Source organism: Manis javanica, chromosome 4, assembly GCF_040802235.1.
Source record: "Manis javanica isolate MJ-LG chromosome 4, MJ_LKY, whole genome shotgun sequence".
Classification (NCBI taxonomy): domain Eukaryota; kingdom Metazoa; phylum Chordata; class Mammalia; order Pholidota; family Manidae; genus Manis; species Manis javanica.
In genome coordinates, this window is record NC_133159.1 from 20,032,314 (window position 1) to 20,052,849 (window position 20,536).

Here is a 20,536-nt window from a genome sequence, read left to right on the forward strand (position 1 = left end):
GTTCATTGAAAAAAAAAGGAACATACACTGACCCTGGCAAAACTGGCTGGGAATGGAGGGGGAGGGGGCCTTGGGAGCTCCACGTGGCCCTGATATTGCTTCAGTCAATGAAGTGGCTGGTGCAGGGCACAGGGCCGCCTGCCCGCTGGCCCAGCTGCCCCTTATCGGATGACTCAAGTGGATAAACAGGGTCATTAACCCAGGCTGTACCAGGGCACCAAGGCCTCAGGTGCACAATCAGCAGGTGGCCATGGCAGGTGTCCCTATTGGTGCCTGCAGACTTACATTAAGCTGGGGAGCCAGCCCCAGAGCTGGACAAGCCTTGAACACAAAGCCCAACCTGGAAGTGCCTTATCACTGGCTTGTTTGCCTAACCTTGGGGCCCTGCGCCTGTTGTTGGTAAGGAACAGGCTGCAGCGAAGGGAACCGGGACCCTGGCAAGCTGGGAGGACTTTGCCCATTGTGCAGTCTAGGAGGCCCCCTTCTCTCACTCCAGTTCTGGGGCCCCTGCAGAAATAGGGTCCTTAGAACTCTCTCTCCCCAGCCTGGATTCCTGGAGATCCTGAAAGGACATGTCTGCTGAGAAGCCCTTACAGAATAATAAGGAAATACGGCTGCTGTTTATTGGGCCCCTACTGCGTGCCTGGCACTTTCTACTCCAGTACTCAGAGCTTTCCTATGAGGCAAGATTCTTACTTTTTGACACTCAGAGAGGTGAATTGACTTGCCCATGGTCAGACCACTAAGAGACAGAGCCCAGATCTGTCTGACTCCAAAGTCCTTACTTGTTTCTCTGGACCCTCTGGCCCAACTGTGCAGCCAAAGCTGTGTGGCCTGACTTTCCCACAGCTGATGGTTATTTGGGCCCCCACTTTGTGGCTGCCTATTCTGCAGTTGTTGCTCGCTTATGGTCTGGGCAGAAATGTTGCTCTGCTGCCAGCCACACAGCAACTATGGCCTGGGTACCTGTCTCAGATGGTGGGGCGTGGGTGTGAGAGCGGGTAGAAAGGTCCTCGCTGTGTCATGACTGTGGACCTTGGCAAATGCAGCTTGGAAAGCCGCCTGCTAGCACACTATTGGGCAGCCATCACCATCCCTGGCACCTGCTTTTGGCTCTATCATTGTCCAGTTGTGTGACCTTGCGCTGATCCCCAAATTTCTGTGGGCCTCAAGAGTTTCATCTGGGACAATAACACCTACCTGTAGGGCTGCTGTGGGGACAAAGCGAAGTCCTGGATGTCAAATTCCAAGCAGTTTCTGGCATACAGTAGGACGACTTTGCTCCCCCTTCCTTCTGCCTAAGGAACTAAGCCCCAGCAGACAAATAGGCAGGCATGAACTTTCATTTGATGGTGAATAATCTTATTCCTCACCTTGGTAAAGTTCCTTTCATGTCCTTTTATGTCACTGAACCCTTACAGTGTCCCCTTCTGGGAGACTCTGGAGTCAAACTGCCTGGGTTCAAATCCTCTTCATCACTTACCTGAGTGACACTGGACAAGTCACTTTATACTTGTGCCTCAGTTTCTCCATCTTTAAAAGGGTAAAAGAAAGGCCAATAGTGGATATTGGTTTTATAGGGCCTGAAGAACATACAGTTTGGAGGGCCCTTCTTAAGAATAGAAAATCAGGTATGAAAGTGAGTATTTAAAATGAGAAAACAAATCACTACCAATTACATACTAAGATGTCTGACAGAAAACATAAATGGTAGAAACCCAGGAGAATAAAAAATACTTCTACTAATCAATTGCCTGACGGTACATGCCTACACATTTTAGCTGCACACTCTTTGCTTCTACACGTCCTGACATTTATTTTGAAACCTTCACAAACACAGAAAGATGGCAAGAACAATAGGGGGGACTTTTTTGTGTTTTGTTTTTTACCATCAACCATTTAAGAGTAAATTGGCAACCTGATGCCTCATAACTCTCAAACCTGTTAATGTGTAATTCTGATACATACACAAGGACATTCTACATGATCTCGGCATAACCATGAAAGCAGGAATTAACACTGACCATCTACCACTTACTCTAAGACCCCTTTCAATTTCACCAAAAGTACCAGTGAACTCATTACAGTGAAAAGACACAGTCCAGAGTCTCACACTGCCTCTCTTTGTCAGGTCTTTTCAGCCTCTGTCAGTCAGGAAAAGTCCCTCTGTTTTTCTTTGCCTTTCATGACCTTGACCCTTTTGAAGAGCTGTAATGATTTTGCAGCAAGTTTGTCATTTTGGGTTTGTCTGAGACTTCCTTGTGATTAGATTCATTATGTATCTTTAGCAGGAATATTGCGGAAGTGATGTTGGGTTCTTCTTGACACACCCTAACAGGTAGCACCCATTTCCATTTGTGGTCCGCTTGGGTCGCTTGATTAAGGTGATGTCTGCCAGGCTTCTCCACTGTAGTTGCTCTTTCCCCCTCTGTAATGCATCAGTATTTTGTGAGGAAGCACTCTGGAACTATGCAGATATCCTTCCTTATACTTTGAATGTATTATGTATGTATGTCTTCAGTTACGAACTCATGGTCTCCTATTTTATTCAGTGGCTTATAACCTGTTACTATCATTATTTATTTTGATGCTCAGATTGTCACAGATTTGGCCAATGGAAGCCTCTTCAAGCTAGAGTCTGTCCTTTTAACACACCTGTCATTCTTTGAACATCCTTGGTTTTCTGGTATAAAAAGATAGCCTCTTTTCAAGCTCCTGGAATCAGCCAGTACTCCAAGAAGCTCTGATTCAATTTTTAGTGGTGAACAGTGTTTAAAAACTATGATCTGGGCCCTAGGACAGTAATTAGAAACCAAGACCTGCTCATTGCTATTGGGTGTCACTGCTCCAGGCCCTCCCAGAGCTAAGGAATATACACGCAACACACAGGCGCACACACACCCCTTTACATTTATATTTATTTCTATATCTATTGATACATACTAAAAAACATGAGTTAGGACTATTCACTGCAATTTTAACTCCCTGTAATGGGGTTCATTCTGGCTGTTGTCCTTTCTATATTTGTACCTTCCCTCCCTGACACTGAGAAGTCTGGCTTCCACTATTCTTAATTTATTTACTTATTGGGTCAAGCCCTGTTTCACAACCCATCTTCCATTGCCACGGCCGCCCCTGCCCTGTGAGATGCGCTCCTCACCCCGCTTGGGCTCTTGTACCTTGTGTCAGGTCGCCCCGCCCACTCAGGGACACGGTCTTCGCCTGCCTCCTCTTCCCCCTGCTGGGGCGCCAACTTCTGCTCTGGGCCCTGGTGGCTCCCTCCCTCTCTAGGACACGCTTCTATCTTGCTCTGCTCTACCTAATGGTTTTAGGACTGAAATTTTCAGGAAGAGGAGAAAGTAGAGCTATCAATGAACTTAAAAAATAAATTTCTACAGTGAAAATGGAGAGATGATTCTGTCTTCCTCTTGTGTCGTTGATAAAAAAAAACACGTTTTATTCTTGACAGGATATATAAACATGCCACATCACGCACAGATGTATTTGCTGCCTGGAGCTCTGCTTACAAGTTTGTAGTAGGCATTTTTGATAAATTCTACTCTGTGTAATTCCTATCAAAAAAGACAAATGTGAATGGAGCCTTTATAATTGCATGTGTTTCATATTCCTTATAGAAGGAAGCTTCCTTTTTGAGTTGGTGTTAATATGAAATGACAATTTAATGATGACTGAAAGAACTTCACAAACATTTGCTTCTTGCTCCACACATATCCTCATTTTTCCTTCATCACCCATATACTTCCAGGTGTCTTGGGAATCATTCATGTTACGAAGTAGGATAGAGTGAGAAGAAACAGTGCTCTTAACCAATTGTAGTTAAAAAAATTTTTTTTTCAAATTAAAAAGAATGTATATAGGCCCAAGTGCCCTTGTCCAAGTGCAAGGCCCTGCAGTTTGAGCTTTATTAGCTTCACAGAAAATCTGCCTCTAATACTGCCTTTCCTGGGTGTTTGTGGGGCTCACATGAGGTGTTTATGAGGACACAGAGTCTATGGCACACAGCATGTGCTCCATAAAGGGGGCAATCGTTATTGTTGCTGTCACCTTCACTGCCTGCAGGGGAAAGTTTAAGAGGAGGAGACCCAGAGAAAGGAGACACTCTTCTGTGGGGGTCATGGTAAAGCTGGGCTGGAAGCTGGGGTCCCTTGGTTCTAAGTTTTTGCAGTGTGGGGAACTGTTTTCTGGGTCCTGTGTATGACCTGAAGGCCGGTGTCAGTCCTGGAGGCCCTAGAGGGTAAGGAAAGGCCTCAGCTGGGATCTCCACAGCCCAGAGCCTGACTGGGGCCATTCACTCAGACAGTGGGGAGACCTCTGTGAGGAGAAGGTTGATCAGCTGCCCCCCTGCCTGGGCCTTGCCCTCAGTTTGAAGGGAGAAACACAGGCTAACCCTTAGCAGTTTAAAGGGAAAGACATAGTCCTACCCTTGGGAACCCCAAATATTATTGGGGTGACACAAGCCAGCCCTCAGAGACCCTGATAGGAGAGGAGATAAGCCCTGCTCTTGGGAGCCTTCGGTCTGATAGCCAGCCCTGAGGAGTCCCCATCCTGACGAGGGAGAGAGAGCCCTGCTCTCAGCTTTAACAGGGAACCTGGGATGCCCGCACCAGTGGTGGGCAGGGATGCGGAAATGGAGTGGTGGGGCTGAGGGGCTTGAATTGGAAGCTTTCCAGAGGGAAAGTTCATGACAACACTCTCCCTTCTGTGCGGCACTTTATGGTTTGCAAAATACTTTCTCAATTATCTTGGTTAATCCTGATGTGACAATGGGATGAAGGTGTTACTATCCAAGCAGGAACAATCATCATCATCATGCTAAGAATTACAGCAATGGACACTTATTGAGCACCTACTGTGTGTCAGGCACTAGGCTGGGTGTGATCTATAAAGTTAAGTGCCTATAAGATAACGCACGTGAAAATGCTTTGCGATCTCATGGGTGTACCTGTTTGCTCTTGTGTACAGAGGCCTCAGACTAACTGAGGAAGCAGCTGGGAGATCCTGGGCTGCAGAGGGCCTGGGTTAGGGGTTGGAACTGGGAGTTGGAAAGCCAGCACGAGGTGACTTTGCATTCCCTGAATGTGACATGCACTTTTCTGCCTTCAAACTTCTGCCAATGCTGTTCCCCTGCTTGGGACGCCTTTCCCTTACTCTGTCTGCTTGGTAAGCTCCTGATCACCCTGCACAGTCTAGTGCAAATGTTACTTCCCTAGCTCAGGCTTCATGTCTTTCCCACTTCACCTCTTGGGAAGAATAAATTGCTCCACCCCTGAGTTCCCAGGTCATATACTATCCCTAATAGAGAGCTTAGTACATGGTGCTGGAATCACCCCCTTATCTGTTTGTTGTTCATATGCAAATGTAAATGAGATCAGAGGTCACTAGGGAGGCTTTCTGGTCACCAAGAGACCTTCCCAGAAACATTTATTGTCTCAGTGAATTCACCAGGGTTCAAGATCAGGTCTTGGTTTCTCAGGAAGAGTCACATCAAACAAACGTCTGAGACCTGTCTATAAAATCAGAATGCCAGTTTAGGGAGACAGAACTCTAAGCCGAAGTGTGTGGGCACTGGAGTCAGGTAGCATGGATTTGAATCCTGGCTTTGCCCTTACAGCTGTGTGACCTTGGGCACATGACTTCACTTCTATGTCTCTGTTTTCTCCTTCCCCCAAATGGAGAAAATAACATAGGAGCATTATGTTAAGTCACATAATGTTTATTAAGTGTTCAGTACAGTACTGGGCACTTAATAAGAAGACAGTAAATTTTACCAATATTTATTGATGTTATATAATGAGATTGAATAGTACAGGTAAAGACCATTTATTCATTCCCCAGATATTTATTGAAGTCATACCACGTTTGAGGATCTGAGCAGATGCTCCAAAGAATCAGACAGGTGCCATCTTTCACAAAGTTTATATTCCAGTGAGAGAAGACGGATGTAGAACCAAAGTTTCTTAATTGTATGTTTCAGTTGTAGTCAGTAATTACAGAGGATGAGCACAAGGCACTTTGAAGGCAAAAATCATGGAGATGGAGACTTAATCTTTCTATCAGGGTCAACAAAGGCCTTACAGAGGAAGTGGCATTTGGGTTGGAACCTGACAGATGAAAAGGAGTTGGATGCTGAAGGTATAGGAACTAGGACAGGGCATTTGAGGAAGTGAAAAAAGCCAGTGAGGAGGGAGCCTGGTGCATGAAGGGGAGTGTGGGGCAAGATAAGGCTGAATGGTGGGCAGGGTCCTGATGGTGTTGCTTCTTGGAGGCCTTGGTCGAGAGTTTGGAATTTTTCCTGAATGCAATGGCAATCCATGAAGGGCTAATTTTTTATGCAAGTGAGAAAGGAGATCTGGCTTATCCTATAGGAGGATTGCTTTGGCTGCTGAGTGGAGGCTGGACTATAAAGGGGCAAGAAAGGAGGTAAGGAGACCAGCTAGGAAGCTGTAAGAGCAGTTGTCCAAGCAAAAGATGCTACTGGATTAGACTGGAGTAGTACAGCACACAGCAAGGTGAGAATGGGGCAGAATCAGGATATATTTTGGAGGGAGAGCTCACAAGACTTACTAATGGGTTGGATGAGACTAGATTTTGGCTTGTGCAAAAAAAAAAAAAAGAAATGGATGAGTGGAGGTTTTAGCTTCAGCAATCCGTGCTTTGGAGTGCCATTTACTGCAATCGGGCAGACTTTGGGAGGAATTAACTTATGTGTGTGTAGGAGTATCGATGTTGGCCATGTTAGGTTTTTTTCAATTCTTGAATATAATCAAATATCAAGTCAGAGTTCAAATTTTAAAAATTATCTCATAAAGTTATATATATATTTTTTACTGTGGTAATACATACATAACACTAAATTTACTATTTTAACCATCATTAAGTGTACAGCTCAGTGGCATTAACTACATTCACATTGTTGTGCACTCATCACCACCATCCATTTCCAGAACTTCCATCTCCACAACTTCTTCATCTTTCCAAAGCCACGTGTTTTGAGATATTTGTTAATCATCCAAGTGGAGTTGTCCAGCAGGTAGGTAGATAGATGAACCAGAGCTCAGAAGTCTGGGCCAGAGATATCACAAGATCACCTAAGGAGAAAGTGCAGATAGAGAGGAAGAGGAGAGAGCAAAGGACAGACATCTACAAGTGTGGGTAGGACAGGACACTGAGATGGAAAGAAAGCCAGGTAAGTGTGATGACACAGCTCTATTGGTTTGCTAGTGCTGCCATAAAAAAATATCACAGACTGAGTGACTTAAACCACAGAAATTAATTTTCTCATAGCTCTGGGGGCTGCAAGTCCAAGATCAAGGTGTTTGCTTCTTCCCAAAGGCCTACTTCTGGCTTGCAGACAGTTGTCTCACACTTCCTCTGTGTGCACACTAATCCCTGGGGTTTATTTCTCTTCTTGTAAGGACACTAGTCATATTGGATTAGGGCCTTACTCCTGTGAATTAATGTAACCTTAATTATCTCTTTGAATGGCCCTATCTCCAGAAGAAGTTACACTGGAGGCTTCAACATATGAATTTGGGGGAACACAATTCACACATAACAGAAGCCTAAAGAAAAAAAAATAAAGGAAGAAGGGGCAAACTCTGTCAAACGCAGCTGAGAAGCTGAGTAAGATAAGAGTGGTTCATTGGCTTTGTCAACATGGAGGTCATTGAAACCTTGGTCAGAGTCTTGTAAGAAAAGACTAATTAGAGTAAATTTAGGAGAGATGGAAGGCAAGGAAGTGAAGAAACAAGTACAGCAATGTTTCCAAGTTTTGTTGTGAAAGAGAATTGAAAATTAGGGTAGTAGGAGGAGAAAGTGGGGTCACAGAATAGTTTAATAAAGTGTCATTAAAGCATGTTTGTAAATAGAAGAGAATTATCCAGAAGAAAGAATTTTGTGATGCAGGAGATTGAAAAAAGGATACAAGGGTAGAATCCCTGAAAAGACTAAGATAATGTAATTCCCGGTAGAAGTGGAGGTGTTGACTTTAGATGACTAGGACCTGTCCCCTAAATTTGCAGGAATAAAAGTAAAATACAGCACTCATTACATAATTTGCAGGGCCCACTGCAAAATACAGTGTCTCTTGTTCAAAAACCATTAAGAATTTTATGCCTGCAACAGCAAAGCACTGAACCAAGCACAGAGCCCTTCTAAACCAGGGTCCCTAGAGACTGCACATTGCGTGTGCCCCAGAAGCTGGTCCATGTCGAGAATGTGATGTTGAGGTAGGGAGACTGACCTCTGGGCAAGCCCCTTCTCCTTTCTGGGTCCCCATTGCCTCATGGAAGGATTGGAAGAGATGACTAAGAACACTTCAGCTCCACCGTTCTACATGCTGGTGATGGGCGGGTCACTCTCAAGACGGAGGAACAAAGTTTACCCCTTTCTAACTTCCAACTCCCCCAGATTTTAGTTCCAGGCTTTCTGGAAGGCTCCCAAGCATCTGGTGACCATAGCAACTCACGCCAAACTGAGAACCCCTTGGCTCCGCCCACCGCTTCCATAGACGTGCTCTCTGATTGGTTCAGCAAGCTGACCAATGGTCGGCAAAGCGGGCTGTTTGCCGCGCGATCAATGGTCGCAGGCCGAGAGGGAGGCGGGAAGAGACGGTGAGAAGGAGGGCCTGGCGGCAGGGCTTGTGCGTATTTCCGGCTCCGCTGCGGAAGGCGAAGAACCGTTGGGCAGGACGCGATCCGAAGGAGCCGAGCGAACGCGGGACGCGAGTGCTGAGCTCGGATCTCGGAGCGTGGCTAGGGGCCGGCGCTATGGGCGGAGAGCAAGAGGAGGAGCGGTTTGACGGCATGTTGCTGGCCATGGCGCAGCAGCACGAGGGCGGCGTGCAGGAGGTAACGGCCTCCGTGGCGCCGGCTCGGCCTGGTCCAGCGGTGTTCTACCGCCCGGGTGGCCGTAGCCACCCACCCTCCCCCGTCCTCTGCCTTTGGGGCCCGAGATCCACCCTTGGGCGTCGCGGGTTTCTGGGATTCCCCCGACGTTCTCACTGCGCCCTAGCTTCCGGTCTGGCCTCGGAGCCGCGCACATTTGCCCCGTTCGTCCCCTTCGTATCAGTCCCGGGACCCCTTGGTTGTTCAATAGTTTAGAGCATAGCAATTTCGGCGACCCAAAAACCGCCTCTAGAACACTCGCAGAGCTTTGGGATCCCACCCCTTCCTAGTCTCACACGTACTTCCGGCTCCATTTCCCCTCTATGGCCCCTCCCAAACACCCCTTAGGACGAACCATCCCAGACTTTGGGATTTGCATCTACCAAGATTTGGAGTGAGCAGACCAGTGGAGGGGTGGGGGTGGGGTGGCTTTTTAGCGCGTGGTCTTTTTAGGCCTTGAATGGGGAGTAAGAGGTCTGGGTTCACAAATGGTTTCCACCACCTACCAACTTGAGACCTTATCATGTTTCCAAGCTTCTGTTTCTTTGTCTTTGAGAAAGAGCTACGAATCTATTTCTCGAATCTTTGTAGGAGAGTAGTGTCTCTAAGTAAAGTACAGGGAGGAATTCTTAATTGTCAGGTTTTGTTCATCCAAAAAGTATTTGTTGAGTGATTGATGTGTGCCAGATACTCACTGGTCTGGGTCCTGGGTATTGGCGTGAGCCGAAAGCTCCTCTTACCCAGAAATGTGGAAAGTTAGAGGTAGAAAAGCCTATCGAGATCAGTTCCATAACTCTTATTTTGTATAGAAAAGGAAGAAACTTGCCCACAATCATCCAATAGGTTCCCAGCCTCCTGAGGCCAACTGTGCTTTGCACAGTTCATTGCTGATTCTCTATCTCATGAGCGACAAGTTTTCATTGAGCTTTTCATACCCATTCTTTCACCCAAGTGCCTGTGGTAACCAAGGATTTCTAAGCCCTTTGAGATGGGAAGAAAGTTACTAATTTGCAAGTGTAAAAAGGTTCCCATCCCCCATCCCCCTAAACTGTTGACACAAAACTGGATTTGGGAGTGAGTTCATTTTTTAATAAATTTAAAAAGTGTCTAGAAGTAGGACTTGAAATCCGTTAAGATAAGTTCTAGCATCATGTTTAGAACCACTCTTTTGGGTAAATAAAAGGGCTATTTACCTTCATCACCACTAGATCTTTTGATTCAGCAAGAATTTTACTAAGTATGTATAGCTCTGGTGCCAGGCATTGGGGATATAGACAGAGTAAGCCATAGTTTATCATGCCTTCTTGTGAGGAGTTCACTCTTTGGGAGGCAGTCTCTAGCTCTCAGCCAAACACTGCTACGGCCCTCACTTCCGTTTATCTCATTTGATCTTCACAAGGTCAATAGCTGCTATTTCTGTTTTACAGAGTTAGGATTAACTTTTCAAGTTCACAGCTAATATATACTGTTCTGATACTCAAACCCATGCTCTTAACCACTTGACTCCACTGGTACACCGGCCAGAGTTCATTGGTCTTAACTTTCTTTAAAGTGACTTCATTTGCTCCCTTCCTGGCTCTGCTCAGTATCTCAGCCAGTGCCACTCTGGATGGGCTTTTTACTACCCAGAGAGGATGACAGGGTCCAGGCATTTAAAGGTCTAGATGCAGAGGAGTATTCCACATCCCTAGGCCGCTTCTAAGGCCTCCGGGAGGGAGGAACATGCGTACACATACACATGAGAAATGAAGAACCTGCCTCGTGTTCAGTCTGGACAAGGCTAGGTTAGGCTTTTGGGCCGATGTGACTAAGGTAGAGCCTGCTGGGAGGATGTCTTCTCAGTTGAGAGGCTCAGGGGTGAAACAGCCAAGTCCCAGGAAATCAACCAAGGAAGTTGATTTTTATGCAGCTGAGGTGCTCCGAATATGGTATCGCCACAGTTTCAGTCTTCTGTCTTTCAGCTTGTGAACACTTTCTTCAGCTTCCTTCGACGCAAAACAGACTTTTTTGTTGGAGGAGAAGAGGGGATGGCAGAGAAGGTGAGTGTTGGGGGCCTGTGTCCCCTGGGCAGCTCTGATTCTTCAGAAGAAAAGCAACCCTGGTCTTCCTTTGTAGGCAGTAATAACTTCGGCAGAGGTAAACCACGAAGGGCAAAGGGTTAGGGAAGGGAAGCAAGCTGTCATTTATCAAAGCCTCTCCCCATGCTAGTGCTTCATTCCTGTGATCCGTTAGCGGTTTAAGGGGCAGGTGTTCCTATCCCCATTTTACAAATGAGGAATTTGGCCTCAGGGGTGTTTAGCATTTTGTCCAAAGTCTTGAGCTGTGTTGTGGGAGAGCTGGGGTTGGAACCAGAATCTAAAACTACCTTCTTCCCCTCACACCAGGCTTCTTGGTTCCTCTTCCACCGAGGAGGTTTTTTCTAATTATCTAGCTGGGAGATGAGAGTGGGAAAATGTTAGAAATTGAGCTTAGAAGACAGAAACATAGGAAAACTCAAAGCCAACTTGCCCATCTTCCCAGATGCGGTGACCCACAGTTTGAGGATTTGGGAAATGCATTTTGTGGGACTGTTTCTGAGACCTTAAACTTCCTTCTGAGTTCTAAAGTTGTAATTATATCTTTGAAGATTGGTAAATCATAAAGAATGTCAGTTCACTGAACTATAATTTTTATAACCTTGGTATTTTCATTCACTTAAACAGGAAATACAGTAACGAGACATTTTGCACACTACTTGTTAACAGCTTCAGGGTTCTAACAAGCTGGAATGCTCTATGATGCATCTTAATGATCTGAAGCTCTTCTGTCATAGACACATTGGCTTGGGAGGAGTTGATTTCCCACCAGTTCTCTGGTTTGAATCGTCACATCTGTAAAGTGAAAGCAGGTAGACTCATTGACCTGTAGGACCCCTTCTGGCTCTAATAGTCTTTCTGTGTTAGCACCAGCACCTCCTGATTTTCTTTGGGCCGGGTTGCTTTATAATAGAAGTAATCATTACTTCATTCAAAGAATATTTATTGAACAGTTGCCCTTTGAGATTCCATAGGTGAATACAGACATGGTCTTTGTTTCCATGGATCTCATGATATAGTATCTCCACCCCTCCAAAAAATGGGCAACAAAGAAGTGGTGGATGTTAGAGCAGAATCTCTGAGAGCAGAAAATGGACTAACTTAGGTAGGGGGTCAAGGAAGACTTGATGAAGGAGTGGGATTTGAGGTATGAAGGATGAATGAGAGCTGGAAGAAGGGGGAGAGATGAATGATACTAAGCAGTGCTGTGGAAGTATCATGGAGAGCTGGTAGCTGCCACGTGGTGCATGTCTGCTGTTCCCTTCTTAGACCCTATCATGCTCCTTGGCTCTTAGTTCCCTTAGAGTCAGCTCTTTCCCAGGAGGTTGGTCAGACTCAGGCAGGCATAAACCTGTCCAGCCTTACCACCTGGTCTTCAGTTGTAACACCTTAATGCCTTTGTTTTGAGCACCTATTGTTCAGGGCCACCAGATAACATTATTTCCAAGTGTGTCCATTAAGAGCTTGGAGTCTAGAGCTAGGGAGACATGAGTGAATCCTGGTCTCCCCCAATTCTCTGCTTGACAACTATGTGGTGTTGGGTGAATCACTTCTCTCCTAATCCTTACCTCACAGGGCTGTTGTGAGGATACAAAAAGGTAGTACGGATGAAGTGCTGGCATTGGAGAATCCTTTCTTTGAACTTCTTGGGGCCAGCTGTCTTGGGATTTAGAATTCTTTGGATTTTAAGATGCAGTGTGGTGTGTTTACTGTGCATTACATACAATACCCTAGTCCAGAGGTCAGTAGCAGCATCATGTAATGAAACATTAATATTTCTGTAGAGAAATGTCTATCAGTAGTCATACCAACCATGAGATATGAAGACTAAATATATTCATACCACAAATGCATGAAAAGTACAAAAATATGTTCAGTTTTTATACCTTTTGGAGCTAGGAAGTATGGATAAAGGAATGTGGATTTGAGTAAAGCCATAATAATCAAATCAGAATATTACTGACATAGGAAGAGACAAATGGACCAGTGGAGCAGAATAGAAAACCCAGAAAACTTGCGGCATTTTTGAAGATTTAGTATGTATCTGATGTGGTACTTTAGGGCAGTAGGCAAAGGATGAGTTAATAAGCTGTGCTGCTGCAAGTGGCTATTTTATCTGAAAAACAGTCTGTCCCAGCTGTTTTCTCAATGTAAAAATAAATTGCAGATCAAGAAGAGTCTTAAAGGGAAAGCTAGGAAGCTGTGTTTAATCTTGTGTGGAGGCCTTGCACGATTAGAAAGCTGGAAGCTATTAAAGAGAAAGTAACAGTTTTTGCCTCTTCAAACATTGTGAACTTGTGTATAGCAAGAGACATAATAACTTGTAAAATCAATTGAAAAACAATAAATTTGGAAAAATGCATTGCAGAAGACAGATAAAATTTAATAGCTGATTAAATATGCAGAAGCTCTTGTAAATTGACAAGAAAAGGATAAGCAGGAAAATGGGCAATTCCCAGACAAGTGGACCCAAAAAGCATATAAAAAGATGCACAAATCACCAGTAGTCAAGGAAATGTAGGAGAAAGAATCAGTGAAATGCCTTGGGTTTTTTTTTTTTTTTTTTGGTCCAACTAACAAAAATGTAAAAACAATATTACTTAAAGGGATGTGGGGGAAAAGGTACTCTGGACATTGTGGGTAAAAGTGCATTATTGTAGCTCTTTAAAAACTTTTTACTAGAAAAGATGCTCAGCATTGCTAATCATTAAGAGAAGTGCAAATCAAAACCACAGTGAGTTATCACCTCATACCCATTAGGATGACTTCAGTCAAATAAAGCCCAGAAAAGCCATGTGTTGGTGAGAATGTGGAATTAGAACCCTGTGAGTTGTTGGTGGGAATAGTGGTGCATGGCGCTTCCTCAGAAGTTAAAAATAGAACTAACACTTCTGGGTATGTAGCCAAAAGAATTGAAGGCAGGGTCTTGAGAGATTTGTATACCCTTGTTCATAGCAGCACTATTTACAATAGCCAAAAGGTAAGGGCAATGCAAGCATCCACTGAGGGATGAATAAACAAAATGTGCCTACAGTGGGATAATATTCAGCCATTTAAAGGAAGATTGCTCACAAAAGAGCACATATTGAATGACTCCATTTATATGAAGTTCTAGAACAAGAGTGTATCATCTCCCCCTCATATGTATTGGGGTTTTGCCCCCCCGGCCTCACCACTGTCAGGTTCAGGACCTTATACCTTTGGATTTGGCTTAAATCTCTCAGGGTCTTTCCTGGCAAGGCTGATGGAACCATTCTTTCCTCCCGGTCACCCAGCCTAGGTCAGGCAAAGCCTGTGTTTAGGTATGCCCACTGGGGTCTGTCTGTTGGAACTGGGCCAGCCCTCCACTCTGCTTGGCTATAGTTTCCAAAGATGTGTCCAGCAGCAGAAGGTTGCCTCTGTGACAGCCTGCCAATTGGCACCTCTGAGATACCCCCAGGGGTCTCTGCCTGGGACTGTCTGGGTGCAGCTGGTGGGAGGAGAGGTCAGAGGCTGTTGTGATTGGCCTTGAGTTTGCCCGGTGGTTCAGCTCTGCCCTCACCTGACTTCAGGAGCCAGGAAGGAATGGGACAAATGGGGTGTAACATGATTCACTGGAGCTGGGCGAGGGGAGGGCCCTGTTCTCGCCTCCCCTTGGCAGCTGGTTGGCAAATGGCTTGAGTTCAAGGTCTTCTCGATTAGGAGCTTGGGACCAAGGCCCTGCGGTGGAACAGTCTCTGCTGGCATAATTGACTGATTTTCTGTTGACAGCAGAATAGCCTTCAGGTGGCTCGTGTCTCTCATATGCCCCATGTGTTAATCCATTTGGTTTGGAAGTGCTTTGGGTGCCCTTTAACCTTGTAGAATATGGAGCTACTGCACTGTGGCATGAGGGTGGCAGTTTGGGGATTGCAGGAGGAACTGGCGTCGAATGAGAAGCCATAGGGCATTTGGCAGAACCCTAGGGAGCAGCTGGGTGACTTTGGAGACCCTGAGCCTTGTGGGCTCCTCAGCTCGTGCACACCCCTCCCTCCTGCTCTGTCGGAGATGCTCAGAAGATGGTTGTTTTGACAACTGATCACATAGTGGGTGCCTGTGAGGCCGCCTCCGTGTGTGGGTCAACATGAAGTTGGGTTTCCCAAGTTGGTGTGTTCCTGGATCTACTGGAGGTGAAGAAATGAACTGAGGAGACACGAGCTAGTCTGGAGGAGGAGGAGGAGGAGTTTGCCAGGTGACCTGGAGGTCGGGACAAGGACATTCTAGGTAAAGAACAGCTTATGCAATTCTGCTCTTATAAATAATAAAATGGAAGCACAGATTGCTGACTTGAGGGTCACACAGGTGTAGGAGTAGACCAGGAACTCAAATACAGGTGTGGCTCTTAAGGTGTGCATGAGATTTGGCCAGGAGGTCTTGTTAAAAATACAGGTTGCTGGGCCACATTCCCAGAATTTCTGATTCAGTTGGTCTGTAGTGAGGCCTCAGGTTTAGCATTTCTAACAAATTCTGGGTGATGCCAATGGGGTGGGGCAGGGGAATCATACTTTGAGAGCTACTCGTATGAACAGTGAGGTGGGGCCATATCCTGTTGGATTTTATAGCAAAAAAAGGTACTTTTCTCCACTCTTCCACCAGCTGACACTGGGTTAGCCACAGCTGTGCAAGGCTGGTGGGAAGCCAACACTTTCTTTGTGGCAAGGACTGTACCAGGCTCCTGCTGAATGTCTCTCATTCAGTCTTCCTGGCATCTGAGGTGAAACTGGGGCTTAAAAGGTGTCATAGTCATTCACTTGTCCAAGGCCACACGGCCAGATGGTGATAAGTAGCCATGGTGTTGGGGCAGTTCCTGGGCAGCAGGGAGGATTGGAAAAATCCTGGGGAGATGTGGTAGGTGAGAAACAGTTTGGAATTGATAGTGTGCAGCTGAGGGGAGGAAGAAGCTAGCCTCTTTCCTCAGGAAAGCTCTCTGGCTTCCTGTTGATGTGACGGTCCTGTGTGTGGTGCTGAGTGCTGCGTGGCTGTGGCCCTGGAGACAGGTGCACATGGGTAAGAGGTCAGGCAGAGGAGCAGGTCGGTGTCGGTCTGAGAGCTCAGGAAAGGCTTTTGAGAGCAGCAGAGGCTGGAGTTCCAGTTCTGACAGCTGTACTCTGCAGTGAAGGACTTTCAGAGAACTTACCCTTTGATCTGCACAAAAGCTCTGTGAGGTAGAGTTTCATCATCACCAATGAGGCATCTGAAGCTCTTACGGGTGAAGTGATTTACCGAAGAGTAGAATGGCTAGTGTGTGGCAAAGCCCCGACCAGAGCTCGTGGTGTCCCAGTTTCAGTGACCATTCCCTCAGTCACTAGACTGTGCCTTTTTAAAGTAGCCACTGTTTGTTGAGCCAGGTACTATACAGGTAATGTCATTATAGCTCTGAGACAGGGTGCATTTTCCTCATTTTACAGGTGAGGAAACTGAGGTTCTGAGTGCAGTGCCTTAAAAGGTGTCATAGTCATTCTGGGTGCCCAGGCACCCAGAGGTAGAGATGAGACTGAACTCCAGACCTGGGACACTGCCCCCCGCCCTGATGCCTCATTCCCTCTTCCTTCCCCAGCTCATTACGCAGACTTTCAGCCACCACAACCAGCTGGCACAGAAGACCCGGCGGGAGAAGAGAGCTCGGCAGGAGACTGAGCGGCGGGAGAAGGCGGAGCAGGCAGCCCGGCTAGCAAAGGAGGCCAAGTCAGAGACCTCCGGGCCCCAGATCAAGGAGCTGACTGAGGAGGAGGCCGAGAGGCTGCAGCTGGAGATTGACCAGGTGAGAGTGGGCTTCCCTCCCCTGCCTCCCAGTCCTCATTGGCACTGGAAGTGGGGACCCTCTTGCTAACTGCTGTGCCCTTTGCCACAGAAAAAGGATGCAGAAAATCATGAGGCCCAGCTCAAGAATGGCAACCTAGGCTCACCAGGGAAGCAGGTGAGTCGGGCTAGAGGTGCTGGGGACTAGGCAGAGGCTGGGAATTTCTGGAGACTCCCCAGCCTTTCCTTTTCTCCGGAATACCTCCCCCAACCCCCACCTCCCAAGCTTCAGGGATCTTCCCTGCACTTCAGGATCCCACTCAGACATTGGACCAAAGGATCTAGGTTTAAAAAAATGAAACCCACTGGCCTTTGGCCTTGTCAGGAAAGCTCAAGAGCTGGAGAGCGCAGTGCCTGTTACAGGTACCATTTGGGTGGGCTGGGATCTGTGGGCCCCACCTGGCCCTTTGTGGTGGCCTACTGTGATGTATCTGGGGATGGGCCCCTCTGGGCTCTTCCCACTGATGCAAGTCTGGCTTCCCAAACCATCCTTGGGGTATTCATTTGGCTTTCCAGAGGTTCTGGTCGGACACTAGGCATCTCACCCCTATGGACACAGGAAGAGGGAGTTGATCGTTTGGCAGCCTGGTTTTATTTTTGAATAACCCTGCCTGTGCCCAGCTTATGACTTTCTGTTTTATGCTGGGTCTTCTTCCCAAGTCCCTTGGCTTGGACCTCAGCTGCGTCCATCTGACTCTCATGGTCACCCAGCTAAGTCCTTGGTCTCACGGTGTGCTGCTCCTCTCAGGTGGAGGTCAGAGCCAGGTTTTACCTCTGGCTCGCAGTGGGCCATGCAGTGGGCAGGGACCAGGTCTGTTTTGTTCTGTGGCTGTGTACCCAATGCCAGCTCTGGTCCTGGCCGAGTGGGGTTCAGTCTGTCTGTTACATAAGTAGCTGAGCACCCTGACTGTGAGCAGGAGGCTGAGGAAGATGAGGAGGAGGAGGATGAAAAGGACAAAGGGAAACTGAAGCCGAACCTGGGCAACGGCGCAGACCTGGCCAGTTACCGCTGGACCCAGACCCTGTCGGAGCTGGACGTAAGTGGCAGGGGCCGAGGTGGAGGTTAGGGAGCTAGCTTGGGCCTCTCCTGACTTCCCCTGCCCCGTGCAGCTGGCAGTGCCCTTCCATGTGAACTTCCGGCTGAAGGGGAAGGACGTGGTGGTGGACATACAGCGGCGGCATCTCCGGGTGGGGCTCAAGGGGCAGCTGGCGATCATTGACGGGGAACTCTACAACGAGGTGAAGGTGGAAGAGAGCTCATGGCTCATTGAGGACGGCAAGGTGGTGACCGTGCATCTGGAGAAGGTGCGAGAGACCCAGAGGAAAGGGGGAGAGTGTCTGCCTGATTCACTCAGGGACTAAGCTGGGGGCCTGGTGGACATACCTTATTTAATCCCCACAACAGGACTTTGAAAGTAGCTCTGTCTCATTCTAAAGCCAAGAAAAGGGTAGTTCAGAGATGAGCCAAGGCTCCTCTCCCAAGGAAGGGAGGGATGGAGTCAGGATCAAAACAGGGATACCAAATAGGACTAGCTAAACCATCCTTATAAAAAGTTCCCACATTTCATCATCCACTATGCTTATTGTCTAATTCTCTCTGGCTGGGACCTAATATCTTCCCTGTTAGGTCCAGCCTTGGTCTAGACATGTGGTCCTGTTAGAGACATGCCACCGGCTCCTGGGTTTGGGTTCTGTCAAACAGTCCTGGCATTCAGTCCTTCCCCATGTCCAGGCCTGACACTACAGTACTCACTCTACACTTCCTTCTGCTTTAAGGCAGGAACACCCTCACACACTTTGCCTCTCTTGTTTTCACTGACTCAATTCTGTTTCCACTGTTGCTTTGGTGTACCTGAGAAGGCTGCCAGGGGGACGACTTCTCAGAGAGAGACACTGGATAGGTATGACAAAAAAAAAACAAAAAACAAAAAAACCATGGATACCAAAGCCTCTTCCTTCCTATTGGATTTTTACATGTATTTGGTGTCCAGTGACGGGCCATAAGGTCAATACCAATTCAATTCAGTGAATACCTGAATACCTCCTGTGTACCAGAGGGTGTTCTAAGTTCTGGAGAGAGAGCAGTGAATAATACATAGAAAACTCTGTGCCCTCAGGAAGCCTATGGTCTCCCCCTATTCCTTCAGAGGGAGATAGGACACAAATACCAGTAAATAAATGTGGTCCCTGTAGAGTGCCAAGGATCCAGGGAGAGCTTCCCATGGCAGAGAAGGCCTGTCCAGCCTCCCTGAGTGGCTGTAGCTGCCCCTCACTCCTCCAGGCCCTTTCACTTGCTTCTTCTCCCAGTCGCATGTCCTCTGCTTTTTAGTCTGGCCCCCTAAGACCCAGTCCTGGTGTGACTTCTGTCCCTCCACCCTGGATGACTGTCTCCCTCTGTATTTTTTTCATTCCCTTATTACACTGAGTTATAACTGTCTCCATGCCTGTCTCCCCCAGCCGGCAGGGAGGGCAGAAGTTTCACCCACCTGCACCCTAGGTCCCAGCACAGGCCTTCGTGGGTCTCAGGTGTAGGATGAGGGAGAGAGTTTGGTTCTGGAAGGGTTGGGGTTGGTTCCCAGGCCACAACGAAGCCACCCCTAACCTCTGTGGGTCTTCTCTTCCTTTCAGATCAACAAGATGGAGTGGTGGAGCCGCTTGGTTTCCAGTGACCCTGAGATCAACACCAAGAAGATCAATCCTGAGAACTCCAAGGTGAGCCCTGACCAGCTGGGGAGCTTCAGCTGGGAGGTGAGGGTGTAGGTGCCTCAGAGCTTCACCCATCTCTGTCACTGCCTGCCCCCAGCTGTCAGACCTGGACAGTGAGACCCGCAGCATGGTGGAGAAGATGATGTATGACCAGAGACAGAAGTCCATGGGGCTGCCCACCTCAGACGAGCAGAAGAAACAGGATATTCTGAAGAAGTGAGCAATTCAGAGATGGGGGTTTAGGGGAGGTGGGTGTTGGGGAGCAGAGCTTAGACCTCGGTGACAGCAGGTGGTTACTAAGCAGGACATAGGACCTGCCCTGCCCCTTCCAGGATGAGCTAGCCAAGTTTATGGCTTTATAGCCTTGGCCTAATCACCTGCTGAGGTCATTTTGAGGGCAAGGCTACCTGAGGGTAGTAAGGAGTAACACGTGCAGTCATTGTCACCAGCAGGACAGCAGTGCCAGCACTGGCCCCTCAGCTTCCAGTCTTAGAGACTCAATGGGCCTCAGAGACTGGGGGGTCCCACCTCTTCCCAGCCCGGCTCCAGGTTACCCAGGGTTCTGAAGACATCAGACCAACATGGGGAGCTGGGAAAAAGGGATTAACTTTTGGGGGAGAGGGATGGTCTGTTTGACTTTCCTACTTTCCCTCCCCCAGGTTCATGGATCAGCATCCAGAGATGGATTTTTCCAAAGCCAAATTCAACTAGCCTCTGTGTTTGCTTCCTTAAACTCTTGGGGTTAAGCCTTCAGCCATCCACCATCCTTTCCTACCCTTTCCTGGAACTTGGAGGCCTTGGGACAGGGGCAGGCATGGGACTGGCCTGGGCATCTGGATCCCAGGGCATCATGGGAGAAGGGCTGGGGCCTTGTCCTCCCCAGTTGACCTGCTGTTACACATTAAAACTGTTTACCCAAATACATGTGTATTTTGTTCCCTCTCGCTGTTTCCTGGGGGATAGGCCTCTTACGGCTGCTGCTGGGAGCTGGGGGCTTGGCTTCTAATTCAGATTTTGCTGGGTGACCTAGGA

At 47.5% G+C, this 20,536-nt stretch overlaps 1 protein-coding gene across 1 annotated transcript; it reads left to right on the forward strand.

Moving 5' to 3' along the window:
* Nucleotides 1-8,663: 8,663 nt before the first annotated feature.
* On the forward strand, nt 8,664-20,424 carry NUDC (nuclear distribution C, dynein complex regulator). The gene is made up of 9 exons (XM_017661422.3): nt 8,664-8,870; nt 10,868-10,945; nt 16,557-16,760; nt 16,851-16,916; nt 17,716-17,835; nt 17,909-18,103; nt 19,427-19,510; nt 19,602-19,720; nt 20,164-20,424. Exons 1-9 carry the CDS (start codon nt 8,790-8,792, stop codon nt 20,213-20,215), a joined length of 999 nt encoding a protein of 332 aa, XP_017516911.3. The 5' UTR covers nt 8,664-8,789; the 3' UTR covers nt 20,216-20,424.
* Nucleotides 20,425-20,536: the final 112 nt, after the last annotated feature.